This window comes from Vitis riparia, chromosome 5 (genome assembly GCF_004353265.1).
Source record: "Vitis riparia cultivar Riparia Gloire de Montpellier isolate 1030 chromosome 5, EGFV_Vit.rip_1.0, whole genome shotgun sequence".
NCBI classification, from domain to species: domain Eukaryota; kingdom Viridiplantae; phylum Streptophyta; class Magnoliopsida; order Vitales; family Vitaceae; genus Vitis; species Vitis riparia.
In genome coordinates, this window is record NC_048435.1 from 13,791,287 (window position 1) to 13,812,627 (window position 21,341).

Genomic DNA, 21,341 nt, shown 5'->3' on the forward strand with positions numbered 1-21,341 from the left:
CTCCAATCCCTTAACTTTAACCAAAGGGTTTGGAAAGCGTTAAAAACCTCTTCTTTAATTTTTGCCTCTTCAACTAGCCACTTTGCATTTACTCTGAATTTGACCAAGAAGTTTCTTCTTCTACATGCATTGGCCATTTTATGAAAGTTTGTGTTTTGTCCCCATCCATTAGCCAAACTTCTCTTCGCTTTTGTCTCCACATGGTTTCTTCCAAAGTCGCCCACTTACTAAACTCATCCACTACCAACCTTCTAGCTTCAAATTTTTCAGTAAACAAGACTTCCTTCATCACCTTAGAGTCCCAAAAGCTGACTTTGTTTAAAGCTTGATTCTTCTTGTTATGACATTTCTAAACACCTCTCTATTCCACTTTTTAAAGTCCTGCTTAAGGGCCTTTAGCTTTGCAGCTAGAGAGTGGCTATAAGAACTAATAAAGCTATATCCCAACCACCAACTCCTATGTAGGTCTTTGAAACCATCAGCCTTAAGCCAACTGTGAATTTAATTCTTGCCCGTCTTAATTCCTTCCTTCCAGCCTGATATTCAATCACCCTACCTATGATTTTCCTTCTAGCAATGAGCTAACATAACCAAACTGCTTAATGCTTAATATAATCATTGGTCTCCTATTTGTATTGCTACTGGGAAGAGAAAGATTTATTGCAACAGCTCAACCATGTACATCACTTATTTACAAATTTATGCCAACATGTGCCTACATTGTTGGTATATTTCATTTACCATTTCCAGAAAGAGATAGGTTGACCGAAGCCAGAATGTTAGCTTTTAAACCTATTAATACTTCTATTAAACAAAATCACAAGTCAGGTAAAGGCACAAATGATACACCGGTAGATAGATATAGATACCAAAGATTGGTTAGGAAGCTAACATACTTGGTTCATACTCATCTTGACATAACCTATGCAAGGATTATAGAAGTTAATTCATGCATGCTCCCTGCAAAACATATATGTTGGTTGTATAGATGATTCTCAAAAATTTAAATTCTACTCATATGAAAGATCTACTATTTTCTAAACAAGGTGACCTAAAAGTGGACAAGTATACAAATGTTGATTACTCCAATGAAAGGTTTTATATTTCCTAAAACAGGTCATTTGAAAGTAGAAAGATATATAGATGCTAATTGGGCAAAATTTGTAACAAAAAAAATCAACTTCAAGATATTGCACATTTGTGTGCATTACACACGTATTATCATAGCTATAATTTTGAACTCTTTCATCAAAAAGCCCCATTCTTCCAAGCAAATTATGGATAAGTTTCATCAGCAAAATATTACACCATACTTAAAATTATTACTACAATTAAACATGACTAGACAACAATAACTCACCAAAATAGAGTTGTCTACCCATGCTATCTAATAGGGATTTGGATTCTTCTGCACCCTTAGATTTAGCTTCTAACACGAGTATGGAAGATATTAATTTGTCGCCAATTCTCTTCTTCTTTTACTATTGGAGCAACTCCCTTAGTCACATTTGAAAATTGTTGATTGTTGCCTCCATCATTCATATGATAAGAAGTGTTGGAATTTTGTTGTATTTAAGGGTTTAATTATTGTCTAAATAGATAAAGAACCCCCATTTTGTGACCCTAGACATCAAGAAGCTAAAAAAATTTCAATCATAAGGGCTACTGTAATAAGCATCATCTACGGTATAAGTCTATCCAACTAACGTCTCAAGTTGGATCTCCATTCAAAGTCCAACTTTATAGCAAGCAATAATTTGAGTCTCACTTTCCATTACTTGATTTTTTTTTTATAGGAAACGACAAAGAGATATATTGATAGAAATAAGAATTTCCATTACTTGATTTTAAATACTCAACTCATGAAATTCGTCCATGAATTCTTCAACCAATTTATTACCTTGTTTGAGATTAAACACTTTGGTACATAAGAGCAATTCATAATCAATTGGGAGAAAGCACTCTTCCATCTTCAACTTCATCTTATTCCATGTGTTCATAGGCAGTTGGTTGGCTCTATAGAGTTTATCTTCAATACCATGAAATCATAAATGCAACATGCCTTTTAATTTTGCTCTCACAAAACTAACCATGATATCCTCAAGGATAATATACCCATCAAAGTAATTTTCCATACACATAATCAAGAAAAGTGGGACTCAATTTTCCTAAAAATTCAACAACTTCAATACGTACCTTTTATATTACATTCTGATCTTACTCAATGTTTAAGAGCCTCTCTATGTTTATATTACAATGGATGTCTCCTATTTTGCTCTTTGGTCGATTATACATCATTAAACTACCTCACTCTTTACATACTTTGTTAGGTTATTGGTCAAAGCGATTGCTCCCACCATCTTCTCTAATAAATTGTGTTTCTTGACTTCTTTCCAATAGTCTCATTATCTCATCTAGCTTCTTGTTGAGCAATTAAATTTCCTATAAACGTGTTGAAGCAACATTTCAATTAATAGAAGCACTCTTCGAACTCATGCTTAGGTAAATTGCACCACTCCTTAGTTGCATGTACCATCAAGCCAAGAACTTTTACTATGATACCAAAACTGATATAATACAACCTTGGGATGGTTTTCTACAATCAAATAAAGAGGACTAGAGCTTCAATCTTGTATGATTCAAGGGAAGCACTTGAAACGAGAATAAAAAATATGGTAACGTGGAAAAGTAAAGGGAAGCATCTCCCCCCACTCTTAGCAAGGCCCTTCTTTGTAAACGGAATTGATGTTTTGCTAAGGAAAGGGAGGATTTCTAGAGGCAGATAGTTTGTGGGAAATATGGGAAGAATGAAGGGTGTTGGTCTTTAAAGGAAGTGAGAGATGTGTACAAGGTTGGTTTGTGGAAGGCCATAAGGACATTGGGGGAATTCATTAACAGTAGAGTCTCCTTCTCTATGGGCAATGGGGAGGGTAAAATTTTGGAAGGATATTTGGTGTAGGGAAGAGCTTTTAAGAGTTGCTTTTCCTTCCTTATTTGTCATAGCAAGCTCAAAAGAGGCATGGGTGGCGGATTTATGGACTCAATTAGGGGAGAGGGGTGTTTGGTTCCGTAGTTTCTCTAGGCATCTTAATGATTTGAAGATTGAGGGATTGGAGTGTTTCTTGTCAAGGCTGCAAGATAAAGTGGTTATTGGAGACAGGGAGGATAACATCATTTGGTTGGAGACAAAGATGGAACTTTCTCTGTTAAGTCCCTTTTCATTATTTTAAAGCCTAGGAGATCAGTGTCTTTTCCAACTGGGGTTGTTTAGAATGTGTGGGTTCTTCCTAAGGTGTGTTTTTTTGCTTAGGAGACATCTTGGGGAAAAGCACTTACTCTAGATCAACTTCAAAGGAGAGGATGTCAATTGCTAATAGATGTTTTCTTTGTCATATCGAAGAGGAGTCAATTGACCACATTTTGCTACATTGTGTCAAGGCATGGATGTTGTGGGAGCTTTTGTTCTCCCTTTTTGGTGCTACTTGGGTGTTGCCTTCTTTTGTTAAGGAGACTCTACTAGGGTAGAGAGGCTCCTTTGTTGGAAGGAAACAGAAAAAAAGTGTGGGAAGCAGCACCTTTGTGCCCTTTTTTAGACAATGTAGAAGGAAAGAAATAGAAGATCTTTGATAATGAGGAGTTTTCGAACCAATGACTAAAAATTGGGCTTTTTGTAACTTGATGTACTAGACCAAGTTGTATATAGGTGAAGGACCATTGGCCTTATTCGACTTCATTGATTGGTTAGGTTCTCATTGAGGGAGGGAGTATTTTTTGTTTCCCTTGTCCTTTTTTGGCACTCGTTGTATATGTCCTACGTACTACGATGTGCCTCTTTGGTGCTTTATTAATATCCCGTTGTATATGTCCTATGTACTACAATGTGCCTCTTTGGTGCTTTATTAATATGATTTGCATTTCCCTATCAAAAAATGGTAATGTGGAAAAGTAAAATAAAATATAGGAAAAAAAGATAAAGAAGAAAAGATAGAAACATCACCTAGAAGAAAAGCAATGGAATCTCAACATTGAATATTGTAAGGTATACCAAAAAAATAAAAAAATAAAAATAATAATATTACTGATCATCAATCCTAAAAATTGAATAAAACTATGAAAATAGAAACCTAACCTATGTAGTAACTTATAGGACTCTTTTTTATTTAAACTACTTAATCTCCTAAAAAAATCAAATGAAAGTACTTAGAATTAGAAATTTAACTTTGTAAAAACTTGTTGTAATAAGAGTTTCTAATAAATAATTTAAAAAAAAAACTTCTACATTCTAAGGACTGTAATAGAAATTTTAAGGGTAAAAAATTAGAAAAATAGAAAGTTTAGTGTCCATTTGGATCCACTTTGTACTTTTTGTTTTTAAAATTAGAAACTTCTACATAAAAATAGAACATCTTGTACAAAAAGTATATATTAACCTTATTGTCTTTAAAAATCACTGTCAGAGATTTTAAAATTAGACGTAGTAAAAATTTTTTGATACCATGATTTTTATAATAGTTTTAAAAACCGTTACCTTTTCAATATAAGCTTCTAAGAGTTTCTTATATCTTATACAAAAGTTATTACTATTTTTTATTTTAAAAACAAAAAACAAGAAGTGTATCCAAATAAGCATATCAATATCCATTTGGATACACTTCCTGCTTTGTATTTTTTAAAATAGAAAATAATAGTAACTTTTATATAAAATACAAAAATTCTTCGAGGCTTATATTAAAAAGGTAATGGTATTTGAAAATTATTTTTAAAAAAAAAATTGAGATATTAAAAAAATTTTACTACCTCAAATTTTAAAATCTATGAAAGCAATTTTTTAGAAAATAAGGCAAGCCTATACTTTTTATATAAGAGTTTCTATTTTTATATAGAAGTTATCATTAATTTTTGTTTTTAAAAATAAAAACAAGAAGTGCACCAATTACAAAAAAAAATTAAGACAATAAAGAACCTAAAAAATGAAAAATTACCTATATACCCTCGATAGAGTAGTTCAGAATTTCTTTATTTCCTTCCATTCCTTTTTTGGTATTTCTTTAGTTCCATAAAGATTAATTTTTACTCTATTTGTGAAGATAAAGAATTAACTTATAGATATTTTAACAAAGTGTCAAATGGGACTTTCAATTTGGCAGTGAACATTGCATTTGATACATCTATTTTCCACCTTGAAGGCAATTGTTGACAAATGAGTCTAATATTAGTTGTACAGTTGGAGATTTCAAGCCTTAGACTTTCCACATTAGCATTCATATTTGACCCATTTATTTTAGGGATTTGATTATTATACATGCTATAATTTCAGAGCACACTGTAGGAATTTATTTTGCTTCCTTTCCCATATATATTTGTAACTTAAGTAACAAGAATCTCTCCAAATTAGCAAAAAGTGCAAAAATAAAGCAAGCATACCCCATGCATTCTTGTCGGCAGCATCATGACATTCTACTCTAAATTTTGACAAGTGACTACGAACTGCTCCAACAGTTTCCATTTGTTTCTTAGCTAATGATGAGCTAATTTCCACCGAACTGCATTCAATATAAGGATCTTTTATGTATCCGATATGACTTTGTGTGAACTAAAAAAGAAGACAAAATTATTTGGTACTTCTAAGGAATTTCATCCAGGCTTGTGAAAATTCCTATTTGGACCAGTACTATACATTGGCCCACCAATTAAAACACATCGAAAATAATATTGAAATCAAATAAGTTTATTAAAGTCCTGACAATAAATAAGGTAAGAAAATGAGAAGAAAATAAGAGTAAGCCAACTATTGCGTAATCTTGAAGTTTTGTATCTTAATTTTGCATATCCACCGAAATTATGCTTTATGTGCTTTTTGTTTCTTTACTCTTTTGTTGAGGTTCGTGAGCTTTTTGCTTTATCTTTGTACATTTCTAAAATATTTTCATATTCAGACTTTTGGCATATAAGTGTTTACTTTCAGTACAAATATATTAGAACTCTACAATTCTCAAATTGATCTTGAGAACACATTGATTCCATCTAGAATCTCAATTCTGAAAACCTGTGTTCATTTAGGCCTCATTTTGTTCACAGAACAGCCAAAATAGGAATTTTATTCCTTTGAAAATCTATGCCAGGAATAAGCATTGTACAAGCTAATAATTCTCATTCTTGTGTTTGGATAAGTCAAGTTTGGGATTAAGAAAAGATATCAATCTTTATTCAACTGTTTGGATAGTATAGATTTTAAATATATGCATTTTTAAATGTATTTTAAAACATAGAAGTTTTTTAAAAAAATGGAAGGAACTTATTAAGTATTATATTGTTAATTTTAAGCATTAAACTCTTTTCCTTTTTGAAATACATAATTACTATTGAAAAACACCATAATAAAATATTATTTTTTTATAAAAAAATAAGTATGATCTATAGATATCTATATATATATATATATATATATATATATATATATATATATATATATATATATAATTATTTGTATGCCTAATAAATTATACTAGTGCAAGAGGGAATTGATATTTAAAAAATGAATAAGAAACAAGTTATTAGATTATGGAGACATCATTTTTTAAAATAAATAATGCAAATATAAGTTAAAATTATATATAGTTGTCATTTTATTTGTTTAGAAGCTTAGAGAATATGCTAGAAATGAGGAAATGAGGAAATGAGGGGTAGCATTCCTTGGGACCATTGTGAGTTTTCATAACTCATGTTTTGTGGTTGATGATTTCCAAGTGAGGATTGATCCCTAAGTCCAAAATATTGCACCAAATAAGGGAATTAGTGAAATGGGAATTAAACACCTATTCCCAAGCTCCAATTTTGTGAACCAAACATGGCCCTCTAGTAAAATAGTAAGCTTATTTGAGTACAGGTCCATAAATAAATTGACTCAAACCATTTGAGCTATGCATGGTCATTATCAGCAAGTTAGATCAATCTCATAGAATGGACTACAAATAATTAATTTATTTATGAATAGCCACAAATGAATCATAGCACGGATAGAAATTCAAAGAATCAAAACTAATTGCAGACAACTATTAGCATTATAATGGCATCTAAGAATATCCTATCAATTTGGACAAAAATGAGATTTTACCAGTTGGGAGGGTGGAGAATTTAGAGGTTTTGGCCCTTGAGCTTGGTTGCAAGGTGGGAGTGTTTCCCTCCTCTTACCTCCACGTAAACCAATGGCGGTTTGGTATGGGGTTGAGGGGAGGTTTTGCAAGAGGCTAGCTTTGTGGAAAGGTAATTTATCTCTAAATGAGGGAAAATCACTCTCATTCAGAGCATATTGTCTAGCATGCCCATTTACTATATGTCCTTATTCCATATGTGAAGAGTGGTTAGATTGAGAATAAAGCCGATCCAAAGGGATTTCCTTTGGGGTGAGAAGGGTCTTAGAGAGGAAGCACTTTGTGGAAATCCGTTATAATTTTGAATGATGATTGGTAAGATAATAGGGAAAGATTGAGGCCCCAATTGTGGATAATTTGTGTCCTTCCATATTTGTATTTTTTCCTTTTTAATTGCTCTCTGTGTATTTGTTAAATAGGGATACGTTTATGTAAAAAGATATAGTTTTTGAATGAATTTTAAATCATTCTCAGTTTCTTCATGGTATCAGAGCCTCGTTTGCTCTAAAACCCTAATCTGTCCATGGATGCCCAAAGAGGAAACCACCATGAAAGAGTGTTGGAGATACACTATTCGATGGGCCCCGTCGGTGCATTCGACAACTCCCCACTCCACCTTACCGTTGAAAAACTGAATGGTAAGAATTACAGAGAGTAGACTCAAGCAATCAAGCTCGTTATTGACGAAAAGGGAAAGTTAGGGTTTCTTACCGGTGAGACTCGGCGACCACCTTCGACCGATGTAGCAGCATCCCAGAAATGGCGGTCTGAAAACTCCTTTATCACCTCATGTTTGATTAACTCCATGAAACCATCCATTGGAAAGACTTACATGTTCCTCCCGACGACAAAGGACGTGTGGGATGCGATACGGGAAACGTATTCCGATGCTAAGAATGCTTCCCAAATCTTTGAAATCAAGACGCGGCTTTAGCAGATGAAGCAAGGAGATTGGGAAGTCACGGAATACTACACCGAGATGCTGGGTTTGTGGCAAGATCTCAATCTCAGCTGCGAAGAGGAGTGGGAGTGCACAGGGGACAGTGTGCGCTTCAAGAAGAAGATGGAGAATGAGAGGGTCTTTGAGTTCCTAGCGAGGCTGAACCGCGAGCTTGATGACGTCAGGAGTAGGGTTCTCAATCGTCGGCCATTGCCCTCCATTCGAGAAGTCTTCTCCGAGGTGCGGCGAGAGGAAAGCAGAAGGAGAGTGATGTTGGATCTCTCATTTGGACCTGAGGGCTCAGCCCTTTTAACTCATGGGCCTCATGGGCCTCTTATTGTTGCTGGACGTGGGCCTCATGCTGTTGGATCTAGTGGGCCAAGCCCAAGACAGTCGAAGAGGACTTATTGTGAGTATTGTAAGAAGTTGGGCCACACTAAAGACACTTGTTAGGCTTTACATGGCAAGCCCGTAGATTGGAAGCCCAGACAGCCCAATAAAGCCCATAGTCATCAGGCCTCCACCGAAACCCAGGCAGACAAAACTCCCACAGAAATTTGTCCGTCAACTTCCAGTGTGGGGTTTAATTCCGACCAGGTTGTCAAATTATATGAGCTTTTTTCTAATTTTCAAGCCTCTGGTCAGTCTTCTACCACTTTATCCTCTGGTTCTTCGACAAAAAAAGGCACCTTTTTTACAGCACTTAGCACCATGTCTCAGACTACTACTCCCTGGATTATTGACTCTGGTGCATCTGATCATATGACTGATGCTCATCATTTATTTTCTACATACTCTCCCTGTGCCGATAATTTAAAAGTAAAAATTGTAGGTGGCAAAGGGAGTATTCGTATTTCTAAGTCAATTACTCTCAACCCTGTCCTACATGTACCTAATTTGTCTTGCAATTTGCTGTCTATTAGCTAGTTAACCAAAAGGTCTAATTGCTCAGCTAAATTCCTACCATCTCATTATGTTTTTCAGGACCTATCATCAGGGAAGACGATTGGCAGTGCTAAGGAACGTGAGGGTCTATATTACTTCGACGAAACTGAGATGCTTGGACAAAGTTCTCCTACTGTTTGTAATTCTACCTCTTATCCTAAGGACAGTGAACTTTTGCAATGGCACAAAAGGATGGGTCATCCTAGTTTTCAGTACTTAAAACATTTATTTCCCTCACTATGTTCAAATAAAACTTTATTGGATTTTCAGTGTGAAGTGTGTGAACTAGCCAAACATCATCGAGTGTCTTTTCCTAAATCTAAGTATAAACCATCCATACCCTTTACTCTGATTCACAGTGATCTATGGGGTCCCTCACGTACCCCTAATAGGACCCATAAAAAATGGTTTATTACTTTTATTGATGATCATACTCGTCTGTATTGGGTATATTTGTTGACTGATAAAACTAAGGTTCGATCGGTCTTCATGAACTTTCACTCTATGATACAAACATAGTTTCACACCAAAATTCAAATTCTTCATACTGATAATGATACAGAGTATTTCAATCACTCCTTGAGCACTTACCTACAAGAAAATGGTATTATACATCAAAGTTCTTGTGTTGACACCCCTCAGCAAAACAGGGTTGCAGAACGGAAAAATAGACATATTCTTGAAGTCGCTCGTGCTTTGCTGTTTACATCTCACATGCCCTCACAATTTTGGGGTGACTCTATTTTGACAGCCACATATCTTATTAACCGAATGCCTGGTCAGGTCCTATCCTTTGTCACACCCCTCTAGAAATTCCAAGAGTTTTTCCCTCATTCGAGACTTGATGCACATCTTCCACTTCGTGTCTTTGGGTCCACTATGTTTGTCCACACTCACGGACCTAAGCGGAACAAATTTGATCCCAGAGCGCTAAATGTGTCTTTCTTAGCTACTCTTCCACACAAAAAGGGTACAAATGTTATGACCCAATTTCTCAGAAGCTATATGTTAGCCTAGATGTCACATTTTTTTAGCATACTCCCTATTACTCGCTTCAGGAGGAGTCCATGAATGAAACTAGACCTTCCTTAACCTTTGACTATCTTGATGTTGCTATGTTTGAATCCACTCCGTGCATTATATCTACCCTTTTGTCTAATACAAAAGGACACTTAAACTCAGGGGGAGATACGGAATTACAGACAAATAGGGAAACACTTGTCTACTCAAGGAGGCCAAAATCGAAGTTCAATGAGACAGTCATCTCCGAAACACTAAAAGAGTCAGAACCGGTGATAGTTCCAACCCCTCGGGAGTATGGCTCTAATTCTGATCAGGTAACAGATGACTTACCCATTGCTCTTAGGAAACAACCTCGTTCATGTACTCTCCATCCTATCTTGAAATTTGTGTCTTATAATTCTCTTTCTGCAAAGTGTTGTGCTTTTACAACTAACCTTGACAGAATCCAGATTCCTAAAAACATTCAAGAAGCCTTCGAAATTCTAGAATGGAAAGAGGCTGTGATGGAAGAAATAAGGGCATTGGAAAAAAATGAGACTTGGGAAGTGATGAATTTGCCAAGAGGGAAGAAACCAGTGGGTTGTAAATGGATATTCACAGTGAAATATAAGACAGATGGCACAATAGAACGATACAAAGCCCGCCTAGTTGCAAAGGGGTTCACTCAGACCTATGACATCGACTATACCGAGACATTTGCACTAATAGCAAAGCTGAACACTATACGAGTTCTTTTATCCTTGGCAGCAAACCTCGATTGGCCACTCCATCAGTTTGATATCAAGAATGCCTTTCTGAATGGTGAACTAGAAGAAAAAGTGTTTATGATGTTACCATCAGTGTTTTGTAAGGAAGGAGAAGAAACCACGGTATGCAAATTGAAGAAATCTCTTTATGGTCTCAAACAATCACCCAAAGCATGATTTGATAGATTTGCAAAGGTGATTAAGAACCAAGGATACCAACAGGGACAGTCAGATCACACTATGTTCTTCAAACAGTCCAATGATGGAAGGATGACCATTCTAATCGTGTATGTCGATGACATCATTCTCACTGGAGATGACACAAGAGAAGTGGAAAGGTTGAAGAAGGTCTTAGCCACAGAATTTGAGGTGAAAGATCAGGGTCAAATGCGGTATTTCCTAGGAATGGAGGTTGCCAGATCAAGGAAGGGAATTAGTATTTCCCAAAGAAAGTATGTACTTGACTTGTTGACTGAGACTGGCATGCTGGGATGCAAGCCAAGCGATACCCCTATCAAGGCAAGAAACATAATGGAAAGTGACGGAAAGCCCGTGGATAGAGAGAAATATCAGCGACTAGTAGGTAGACTAATCTACCTTTCTCACACTAGATCTGACATTGCTTTCGCCGTAAGCATGGTTAGCCAATACATGCACTCACCAAAGGAAAGTCATTTGGAAGCAGTGTATAAGATCCTTAAATACCTAAAGGGTTCTCCAGGGAGAGGACTATTCTTTAAGAAGAGTGATAGGAAGAAAGTAGAGATCTATACAGACGCATATTGGGCAGGATCAGTAGATGACAAAAGGTCTACTACAGGTTACTGTACCTATGTCTGGGGGAATTTAGTAACATAGAGAAGTAAGAAGCAAAGTATAGTAGCCAGAAGCAGTGCCGAAGCTGAATTCAGAGCAGTTGCACAAGGTATGTGTGAAGGACTATGGGTGCAGAAACTATTGGAAGAACTACGCATTACAATAAAGCTCCCCATTAAACTCTATTGTGACAACAAAGCTGCCATTAGTATTTCTCATAATCCTGCTCAGCACGACAAAACCAAACATATAGAAGTGGACAAACATTTTATAAAGGAAAAAATTGAAAAAGGGATTATTTGCATGACTTATATCCCTACAAGGGAACAATTGGCCGATATTTTCACCAAGGGGTTACAGAAATCAAGCTTTGAAGACTTTATTGGCAAGTTGGACATGATTAATATCTATGATCCAACTTGAGAGGGAGTGTGGAAATCCGTTATAATTTTGAATGATGATAAGTAAGATAATAGGGAAAGATTGAGGCCCCAATTGTGGATAATTTGTGTTCTTCCATATTTGTATTTTTTCCTTTTTAATTGCTCTCTGTGTATTTGTTAAATAGGGATACGTTTATGTAAAAAGATATAGTTTTTGAATGAATTTTAAATCATTCTCAGTTTCTTCACACTTCCCAGACTAACTTCGAACCATTGTCCATTTGTGTTAGTTACCAATCCGTTTAAGCGAAGGTCGACACCTTTTAGATTTGAAAACGTGTGGCTAATTCATTCAGAGTTCAAGAATAATTTAAGGTATTGGTGGAACGAGTGTCGATTTGAAGGGTGGGAAGGTCACAAATTCATGAAAAAGCTTCAGTTTGTCAAGTCAAAATTAAAAAAGTAGAATGAGGTGTCATTTGGAGACTTAAAAAGAAAAAAGAAAAATATTCTTCTGGACATAGCAAGACTGGATGAGAAGGAACAAGAAGGGAACTTTTCTCTTGAATTGGCAACAAGAAGGTCTTTAAAAAAGGGGGATCTAGAAGAGGTGCTGCTTAAGGAAGAGGTGTTCTGAAGGCAAAAGACAAGAGTCAAATGGATAAAAGAAGGGGATTGTAATTCTAAATTTTTTCATAGGGTGGCTAATGGCAGGAAGAATAGGAGTTTCTTTAAATCTTTGGTGTCAGAAGATGGGGTAACCTTAGATAACATTGAAAGCATTTTAAAGGAGATTAAGCGCCATTTTGGGAAGTTATTTTCCAAACCTTCAAGCAAGTCTTGGAGGATAGAAGGTTTGAATTGCCTCCTATTTCAGTAGAGAGTGTTGAGTGGTTGGATCGACCTTTTCAAAGGAAGAGATTCTCAATGTTGTGATGCTTTTCAATAAGGAAAAGACCCCTTGATGTAGATGGTTTCACAATTGGTTTTTATCAATAGTGTTTGGAGACGATTAAGGATGATTTATTAAAAGTGTTGTTAGAGTTTCACGATAACGAGATAATTAATTAAAGCACGAATGCTACCTTCATCGCTCTAGTGTTAAAAAAGAGTCAAACAAGCAAAATCTCATATTATAGACCTATCAATTTGGTTACCAGTTTGTACAAAATCATATCCAAGGTTCTTTTAAGGCGTTTACATAAAGTCCTCCAAGACACCATCTATTTGACCCAAGGTGCTTTTGTTGAGGGGAGACAGATTTTGGATGTTGTCTTGATCGCTAATGAGGTGGTGGATGAGAAGAGGAGATCAAGAGAGGAAGGCATAATCTTCAAAATTGATTTCAAAAAGGCCTATGATCATGTTGATTCAGATTTTTTAGACCACATACTCGAAAGAAAAGGGTTTAGTTTAAGATAGAGGTTTTGGATGAGGAGATGTTTATCATCGGTGACTTTCGCAATCTTAGTGAATGGAAATGCTAAAGGGTGGGTTAAGGCTTTCAAAGGTCTAAGACAAGGAGATCCTCTTTCCCCTTTTCTCTTCACCATTGTGACTAACATTTTAAGCAGATTGGTTATGCGAGCGGAGGAGCGAGGTTTATTCGAGGGATTCAGGGTGGGTAGAAATAGGACCAAGGTGTCTCATTTACAATTTGTGGACGACACCATCTTCTTTTCTAAAACATCCTTAGAAGAGTTGCATTCACTTAAGCTAATTTTGTTGGTTTTTAGGCGTTTGTCAAGGCTAAGGATTGACCTAAATAAGAGCACTCTTTCTTAAATCAACATTACCCAAGACCAAACCACCAAGTTGGCTTTTTTGCTTGATTGTGCAATTTATGATTGGCCTTTATCGTATTTGGGCCTCCCGTTAGGGGGGAACACAAAATCGATTTCCTTTTAGGACCTCCTGCTGGATAGAGTCTCTAGGCGGTTGGATGGTTGGAAAAAAGTCTTCTTATCCTTTGGCGATAGAATCACCTTAATTGAGTCTTCTTTGTCACATATTCCAAGCTCCTTTCTTTCTCTTTTCAAGATCCTGGTTTCAATAGCATTGAGAAAATACAAAAATATTTTTTTTGTTAGATTGTGGGGAAGGTAAAAAGATTCATTTGGTCAGTTGGGACTTAGTTTGTAGGCCAAAGGAAGTTGATGGATTAAGGTTAGGGAAAATTTCTTTGAAGAATCAAGTTTTATTAGGGAAGTGGCTTTGGAGGTACTCTAAGGAAAGTTCTACCCTCTGGCATAAGGTCATCTTGAGTCTCTATGGGACACATCCTAATGGATGGGATGCTAACAATATATAGTCAGATGGTCACATCATTGCCCTTGGAAGGCCATTGCACATTTACTCCAAGTTTCTTCTACACACACTCGTTTTGTTGCGGGTAAAGGGTCCAAAATTCATTTTTGAGAAGATTTGTGGTGAGAGGGTCAACCTTTGTGTTTACAATTCTCAAGTCTTTTCAGAGTCACCACTACTAAAAACTATCCTATCTCAGCTATCCTTGGTAATAACACTTCTTTGTCTTGGGATCTCACCTTTCATTACAATCTAATTGATACAGAGATTGAGGATCTTGAAAGATTAATGTCCTTACTGTCCAATGTCCATTTGACTCCTTCTATTTCAGATGCAAGAACTTGGGTACCATCCTCTTCAAGAGTTTTCTCAGTAAAATCGTTTTTTTTCAGCCTTATACTTTTCTCCAGATTCAATTCACTTCTACCAAGCTAATTTTTTGTGGAAATCAAGAGTTCCTTCTAAGATCAAGGTCTTTGCATGGTTAGTGGCACTTAAGAAGGTAAATACCAGACATGCTACAGTTGAGAAGGCCTTTCAAAGTCCTTAGTCCTAATTGGTGCATTCTATGTAGGAGTAGTGAGACAATTGATCATCTTTTCCTACATTGTCCGATTACTTTGGGATTGTGGTATAGGATTTTTTTAATAGGCTGGGATGGAGTGGGTTCCACCAAGCAATATTTGTGATATGATGGTGATCTCCTTCAAGTATTTTGGGAATTCAATTAGAGGTAGGGTTCTTTGGAGGATCACATGTCTCTCTTTGTTGCGGATTGTGTGGAGAGAGAGGAACGCTCGGATTTTTTGAGGACACTTGGAGGACGTCGGAGTCGTTGTGGGTTTTGCTTCATTTCCATGTTTCTTTTTGGGCTTACTGTATAGACATTTTTAAACCCTAACCTTTGAGTGTTATTCAGCTTAGTTGGCTCTCAATTTGTACACATTAGGGATGGGTTATAGGGGTTGGTGTTGTTATACTTGTATAGGTCTTTTGTCCTTTTTGTATAGCCTTCCTTGTTTTGTGGAGGTTTACTTAGTTACTTTTAGATTAGGTTTGTCATCATGAGGAAGACTTCTCATCCTTCTTATGTTTTTATTATCAATTAATACATTTGTGTGTTTCTGATCAAAAAAAAAAAAGTAGCACTTAGAGCTGGTTTGGACCATCATTTCAATGGACCACATAATGACATTATGCTCTATAGTCACAACAGCATCACCAATCTGTACTCTTTAGCAACATTTTAGATTGATTTTTGAGCCAATGGTCATTCAATTCAAAAGCTCAAATTAAGTTTCTGAAGTTAAGACCTTACTCTGATACTTTCTAAAAACTTAAAAAGACAGCATCAACTTCAGAATCTACCAGATTCCAATGAATTTAGATGCACTTTCATGACTGCCTTGGATGCCTTTTTATCAGTTAGTTATCCCAGTAATCACCAACTCTAACCTCAGCAGGCATAAAATGAAATTATCTTATCAAGATAAAATCTGAAAGTTGATCCAATCAACCTTTTATTTTTTTTCCAAGCACCAAATTAGCAGCAATAGGTGTAACTATATGTCTTTGTACAGAAAGAACAGAACTCAATCCAGATAGCTACTTTGAAGAGGTCTATCCACAGATGAGAACCAACACTCAATGACACGCGCACACACACACACACAAAATCCTGCACTGCCAGAAATTTCACATTGTTATAAGTTGTTTCCCCTGGTATTTTGAATATTTAAAATCTAAATTTATATTCATTTTTTATAGGATTAATTTATATGTTTTTTCCCATAGCATGTTATAATCTTTAAAAAAGATAATAAGGCAGGAAAATGAGGAGATGTATTAATTTAAATCTAATATTTACCATGTAGAGTTTAAGTTCTGCCCTAAAGAATAAATTCTTTGGATAAAGCATGTAAACAAAGATAAATATCAAAAAGGTGGCATTTGTAAGCCCCATGTCAGCATATACAGGTTTAACTTATTGTCATGGTAAAAGGAGAGAATGAATGTACATACATGTAACTCATACTATTGTAAACTCTAGCAGGTGCATTCAGCATTAGGTAATCCATTATGCCCTTTGCACAAGTTCCTGATCCACCACCAATTTCATATATCTGTATGCACAAAATAAACAGCAGGATCAAATTTTGCCTTGATGAATAAAAGATGTTTCGTGTTATTTTGTTCGAGGACCTTTCAGCATTAAGGTGCACTGTAATGGTGATGATTGAGCATTACCTTGATGGTGTAACACTTTAGTAATAAGGTGGCAAAGTGAATGAGGATACTTGCCTTGAGGAACAAGTGTGACAACTGATAGAAGCATGATAAGGATGACAAAGTAATAGGATCATAAGGAGTTATGTGGATAGTTACTTCAGTTTTAAGGATAATTTCAAACTGGCTCCCAAGTATCTAGTTTAGCATAGTACTAATTCTTCTAAACTGTCCCTTAGGCCCCTGACAATAATCTCCTCAGCATATTGATGCATGACAGCAAAGTGAAATGAAAGGAGGGTAGATGTTTGGTACCTCTAAAAGAACTCTAGAAATCACTCCTAGAAACCTTTAGGCTTCACACCCAGGTGAACAACTCCTAGCAACTAATAGTGGATGTTAGAAAATTTTATCATTCATCTACTGATTTCTTTTAGAAGACAGATCAACTACCAAATAGAACTTCTCCAGAGAGTTATAACTCCTTGGAACTATTCACATAGTAGTAATGTAGCTTGAAAATAGCAAAAACTTGGATTGACTACCAGACCACATTAAAAGCCTCTAGGAAAATAACAACATTAATGATTAAAAGTCATAACTTATGACTGCCCATAATCTAATTTCTAGAAAATACTTCTAGATTGAACTCATATTGAATCATATAAGATCTATGCTCAGCCCATTATCATCCAGAGAATGCCAAATTAAATCTTGGGCCTTATAGCCCATTCCTTTGCTCCTTCAATAAAATTTTAAAGGTGGCTGCCACTTGTCCCCATCACATATACTCTTTAAGCCTCTGTCATAGGGTCTTTCAAATATTTATGGGATGCCTTAAACAAATTCTGCCAAGAAGTATGTCTTCTTTGAAGGTATGGCCTAACTATAGAGAATGTTGATGCTTTAATGGTCGTTAAAGACTATTCATTAGAAGGTTCATTTAGGATGAGAATGACAAGTAGTCAACCAACAACCACCTTCTATGTCTCTAAGGAGGATTAACACTTGGATAACTACCAAAATTACAGCAAACAAGCATTTAAATCATTTAAAATAAAAAAAATAAAAAAAAAAGAAAGAAAGAAAGAAAGAGAGAGAGAGAGAGAGAGAAGTGCACCAACCCCCCCCTGAGATTTTCCAAATTACAAGTACCTCCCCAGACATTTGAGATGCAATCCTAACTTAGGCTTAATTTTTCTAATGGAAAACTCCTTTTCCAAAATTTTCTTAAAGAACCTATTTACCTTTCTCACATCAATCCAATACACAATGAAAGACCAATCTAATCCCAAACTCAATTAATATGGCTTCAATCCAATAAACAAATAAATTTTAAGTAAAACGCTCAATTTTAATTATATTTACAAATAACTTCTATATCTTCAATTTTTATTCTGTGGAATCATCTCCTTGTACATATTCATTTATGAAAAGTTTTGAATTTTCTCACTTCCATTCATAGGAAAACATTATATTTCTAAATATTTTTCATTAAAAACGAAGAAACACGAGAGTGCACACACAGGCTTATTTCAAGTTACATTTTGGAAATTTTCTATTTTTATAATTTCGACTTTCCAATTCTATTCATAAAAAATTCTAATTAAGAAAAAAAATTTTAAGTGAATCTAAAAAAAAATATAGATTTTTTATAACTAGAATTTGAAAAAATAACAGAATTTCATGGAAAAAAAAAACTGAATTTTCTTTTACAAATGATATACTCATTAGATTAGATTGGATGTCAAATTAATTGCATTTAAGGTTAAACCATTCTTTTTTATTATTTATTAGATCGATTTAATGAGTAACATGAGAATTTACTCAAATTTTGGAAGGGACGGAAGGAATTTTTTTAAGATTTGAAACCTTGAAGGATTAATCTTCCACCAAATGTCAAAGGAGGTCTCTAAAACTTTCTTAAATGCAAGGAGAAGTTAATTCTCTTCCAAAAATTTAAAAAAAAAAAAATGATATAGAAAGGTCAAGCTATCTTTCATGCCAAACAAATGCCTATTAGGAAAGAATAGAAGTAAAGGATCCAAAGTGACTGATAAAAATGTGAGCCCACATCACCATAAATACAAGCAAGGAAACCAATGATCAAGGTGAACATTTAGAGAGGAAGTCCCCAACAAATGCCTCTATTAACAAAACTATTCTATTAACCAAGCTATTCTATTAACCAACCCATTCGCTGCCTGGTTGGTAAAACTAAGCATCCAAAAACAGATTAACACACCCCTCTCAAATGATCTAAAATCTTCTGAACCACATCTCCCATCTCTATGCTCTCATCTTACCCTCACAAGCTACAACATAAGAACACTTGAATCTCCTACCACTTTAAAGTTGCTAATCTCCATAGATTTCACCTCAACCATGCATTCTAGTAACGCTAGAATCTCAATCCCTACTCCCTCCTAGAACTTACTAGGGCTTAGACAAAGTTCTAAGCATAACAACCTCTAAATACTCCACCAATCCCCAACTAGTCAAAGCTTCCTGGCAAAACCTAAATGAATATTAAGTTAGAGACATCATGAAGGCAGGGATTCCCATACTTCACTAACCCCAAGTTGAGTCTAGCTACCATTGCACACATCCCTATATCCAACATAGTCACCCTAATGATGATGCCTAGAACTCTAACAAATAGATCCCACAAGGAAGAAAGGTTCCCAAAGCATCCTACAAGGGTTCAAGTACCCCCTACCATCCTTCTGCAACCAAAATCACACAAAGAATGGCAAGCATGGCTCCCTAAGCATCGTCTTGTCTTTTTAGACACTAGAAAAACATTTTTTTTTTTTTTTTTTTTGGTAAGTATAGACAATAGCAAAACAGTGAATATTCACTTTCTCAATTGTCCTATGGCTTGGAGTTTATAACCTATATATGACACAAAGGACAACGGTTTTGATGAGAAAACTCCAAAATCCCCTCTTGAAGCCATATCCCAAAGATATCTAGATTTTAGTTGTCCTACTAGTACATGAAGACAACGATTTTGATGAGAAAACTCCAAAATCACCTAGTGGAGCCATGTCCTAAGGATACCTAGATTTTAGTTGTCCTAAAGGTACATCATTAAGATGGATTAAGAGTTATAGCCTTCATCAAGATTTGTGGTAGGGTGGTTTCCTTTCAAAAAAAATTTCTCTTATTTTCTCAAATTTTCATTAGCCAAAGGTGTTGGTGTGAACTCCCCTATAAGGATCCATACTTTTTTTGTGATTGACCATTTCAAGCCCCAATGTGTTAATAACTACTTGACCAAGGGAACTTTGAAGCAACATAGTTAACCCAGCCAGAATGGAAAGGTTGTGCTCCCTACATTCCAATAAAGCACTTCTCCCAAAAATTAAGGAAATATCTACCATAGAACCAAGGCTTGGGATCTAAACATTAAAATTGAACATAGAAACCATTAACCAACAAAAATCTCGCCTGTCATATTTGAGCCAGTATTGTTAAATTTAGATGGGTTACTGATCCAATTATAGAAGGCCTCACTACAATGAAATTTTCATCACCAAACTTACATCGGTCCCTTTAAGCTTTTATTATCTTTTATCAGATGCCAGATAGACTTACAAGCAATACAAGCAATAAGAATCTAACATTAAAAAAATTTAAAGTGGAAGATAGAAAAAAGGAGGAAGCTCACTTTTAGAGGAACTGAAAGGTCAGCAGTGCGCAATATGGCTTCAGCAATTCCATAGGCATACCAAGGCTACAAGAGAAAAAAAATGTGTATAACATAGCAAAAAAGAAAAGTTCTAGATACTCACAAAAGGGAACAAAGACAACATCGCACCCAAGTGAAAAGAAAATCCAATCACTAGGGTAAGCAAAATCGGTTATCAACACGAAGAAACAAAATGCCAATGGAAAGTAGAAATGAAGCTTAGTTTCACAGCCATAAAGCACAATGAAACATTAGATATAATAATCATCATTACACTATACAGAGAGAAAACAAATAATAATTCATTTATTTATTTTTTTTTTTATAAATAAATCATATTTGTATTAAAACAGAGGCGAAAAGCCACAAAGCATACAGGGGGTATACAAAGCAACTAGCACCTCTCAAACAAAAAAGAAAGCCAACAAAGCCTCACCACCCCTTAATTGGAAGCTAACCACTCCAAGAAACCTATAAGGGAAAAAGACACCTCTCCAAATATTCAATCTAGCCCAACTCCATAAATTACAAACAAAAAAATTCTTAAGTTTTTGAATATCTAACAGTCCCCCCCTAAAAGCTAGTCTATTCCTTTCCTTCCAAACCGTCCAAAAAATACACAACGGTATGGATTTCCATATCTTTTTCCTTTTCTTCCCCACAAAAGGGCCCCTCCAACTAGTTAAGACCTCCTTTACAGTTTCTGGAAAGACCCATTGCACACCTGATAACCCAAGGACGATATTCCACAAGACTCTAACCACTATACAGTGTATAAGAATATAATTTATAGTTTCTTCTTCGCACCCACACAAAAAGCAACAATTAGGGAGTTGCCATCCTTTTTTCTGAAGCCTATCAAGAGTAAGCACCCTCCCCCATGTAGCCTCCCAAGCAAAGAACACAACCTTGGTTGGAACTTTATCCACCCAAATACAACTTGACGGACAAGCAATGTCATTGGGATTAGCCAACAAGCTGTACGCTTCTTTGACCCTAAATTGTCCGTTTCTTCCTCCCTTCCAAAAAACTGAGTCTTCCTCCAAAGAGGGCCTATGACCCCTCAAAACATAGAGCAAGTCCTCTACCATATCCAACTCCCAATCATTA

General features: G+C 35.6%; 1 protein-coding gene across 3 annotated transcripts in view; it reads right to left on the reverse strand.

Moving 5' to 3' along the window:
* Positions 1 to 21,341, reverse strand: part of LOC117914955 (protein arginine methyltransferase NDUFAF7 homolog, mitochondrial) — an 80,812-nt gene that overhangs the window by 49,697 nt on the left and 9,774 nt on the right. For all 3 annotated transcript variants that reach the window (XM_034830484.1, XM_034830483.1, XM_034830485.1), the window contains exons 5-7: positions 20,211 to 20,276; positions 16,334 to 16,434; positions 5,425 to 5,543 (exon numbers count right to left, since the gene is read on the reverse strand). In XM_034830484.1, coding sequence (XP_034686375.1) covers positions 5,425 to 5,543; positions 16,334 to 16,434; positions 20,211 to 20,276 — 286 coding nt within the window. The remainder of the gene's footprint in view (positions 1 to 5,424; positions 5,544 to 16,333; positions 16,435 to 20,210; positions 20,277 to 21,341) is intronic.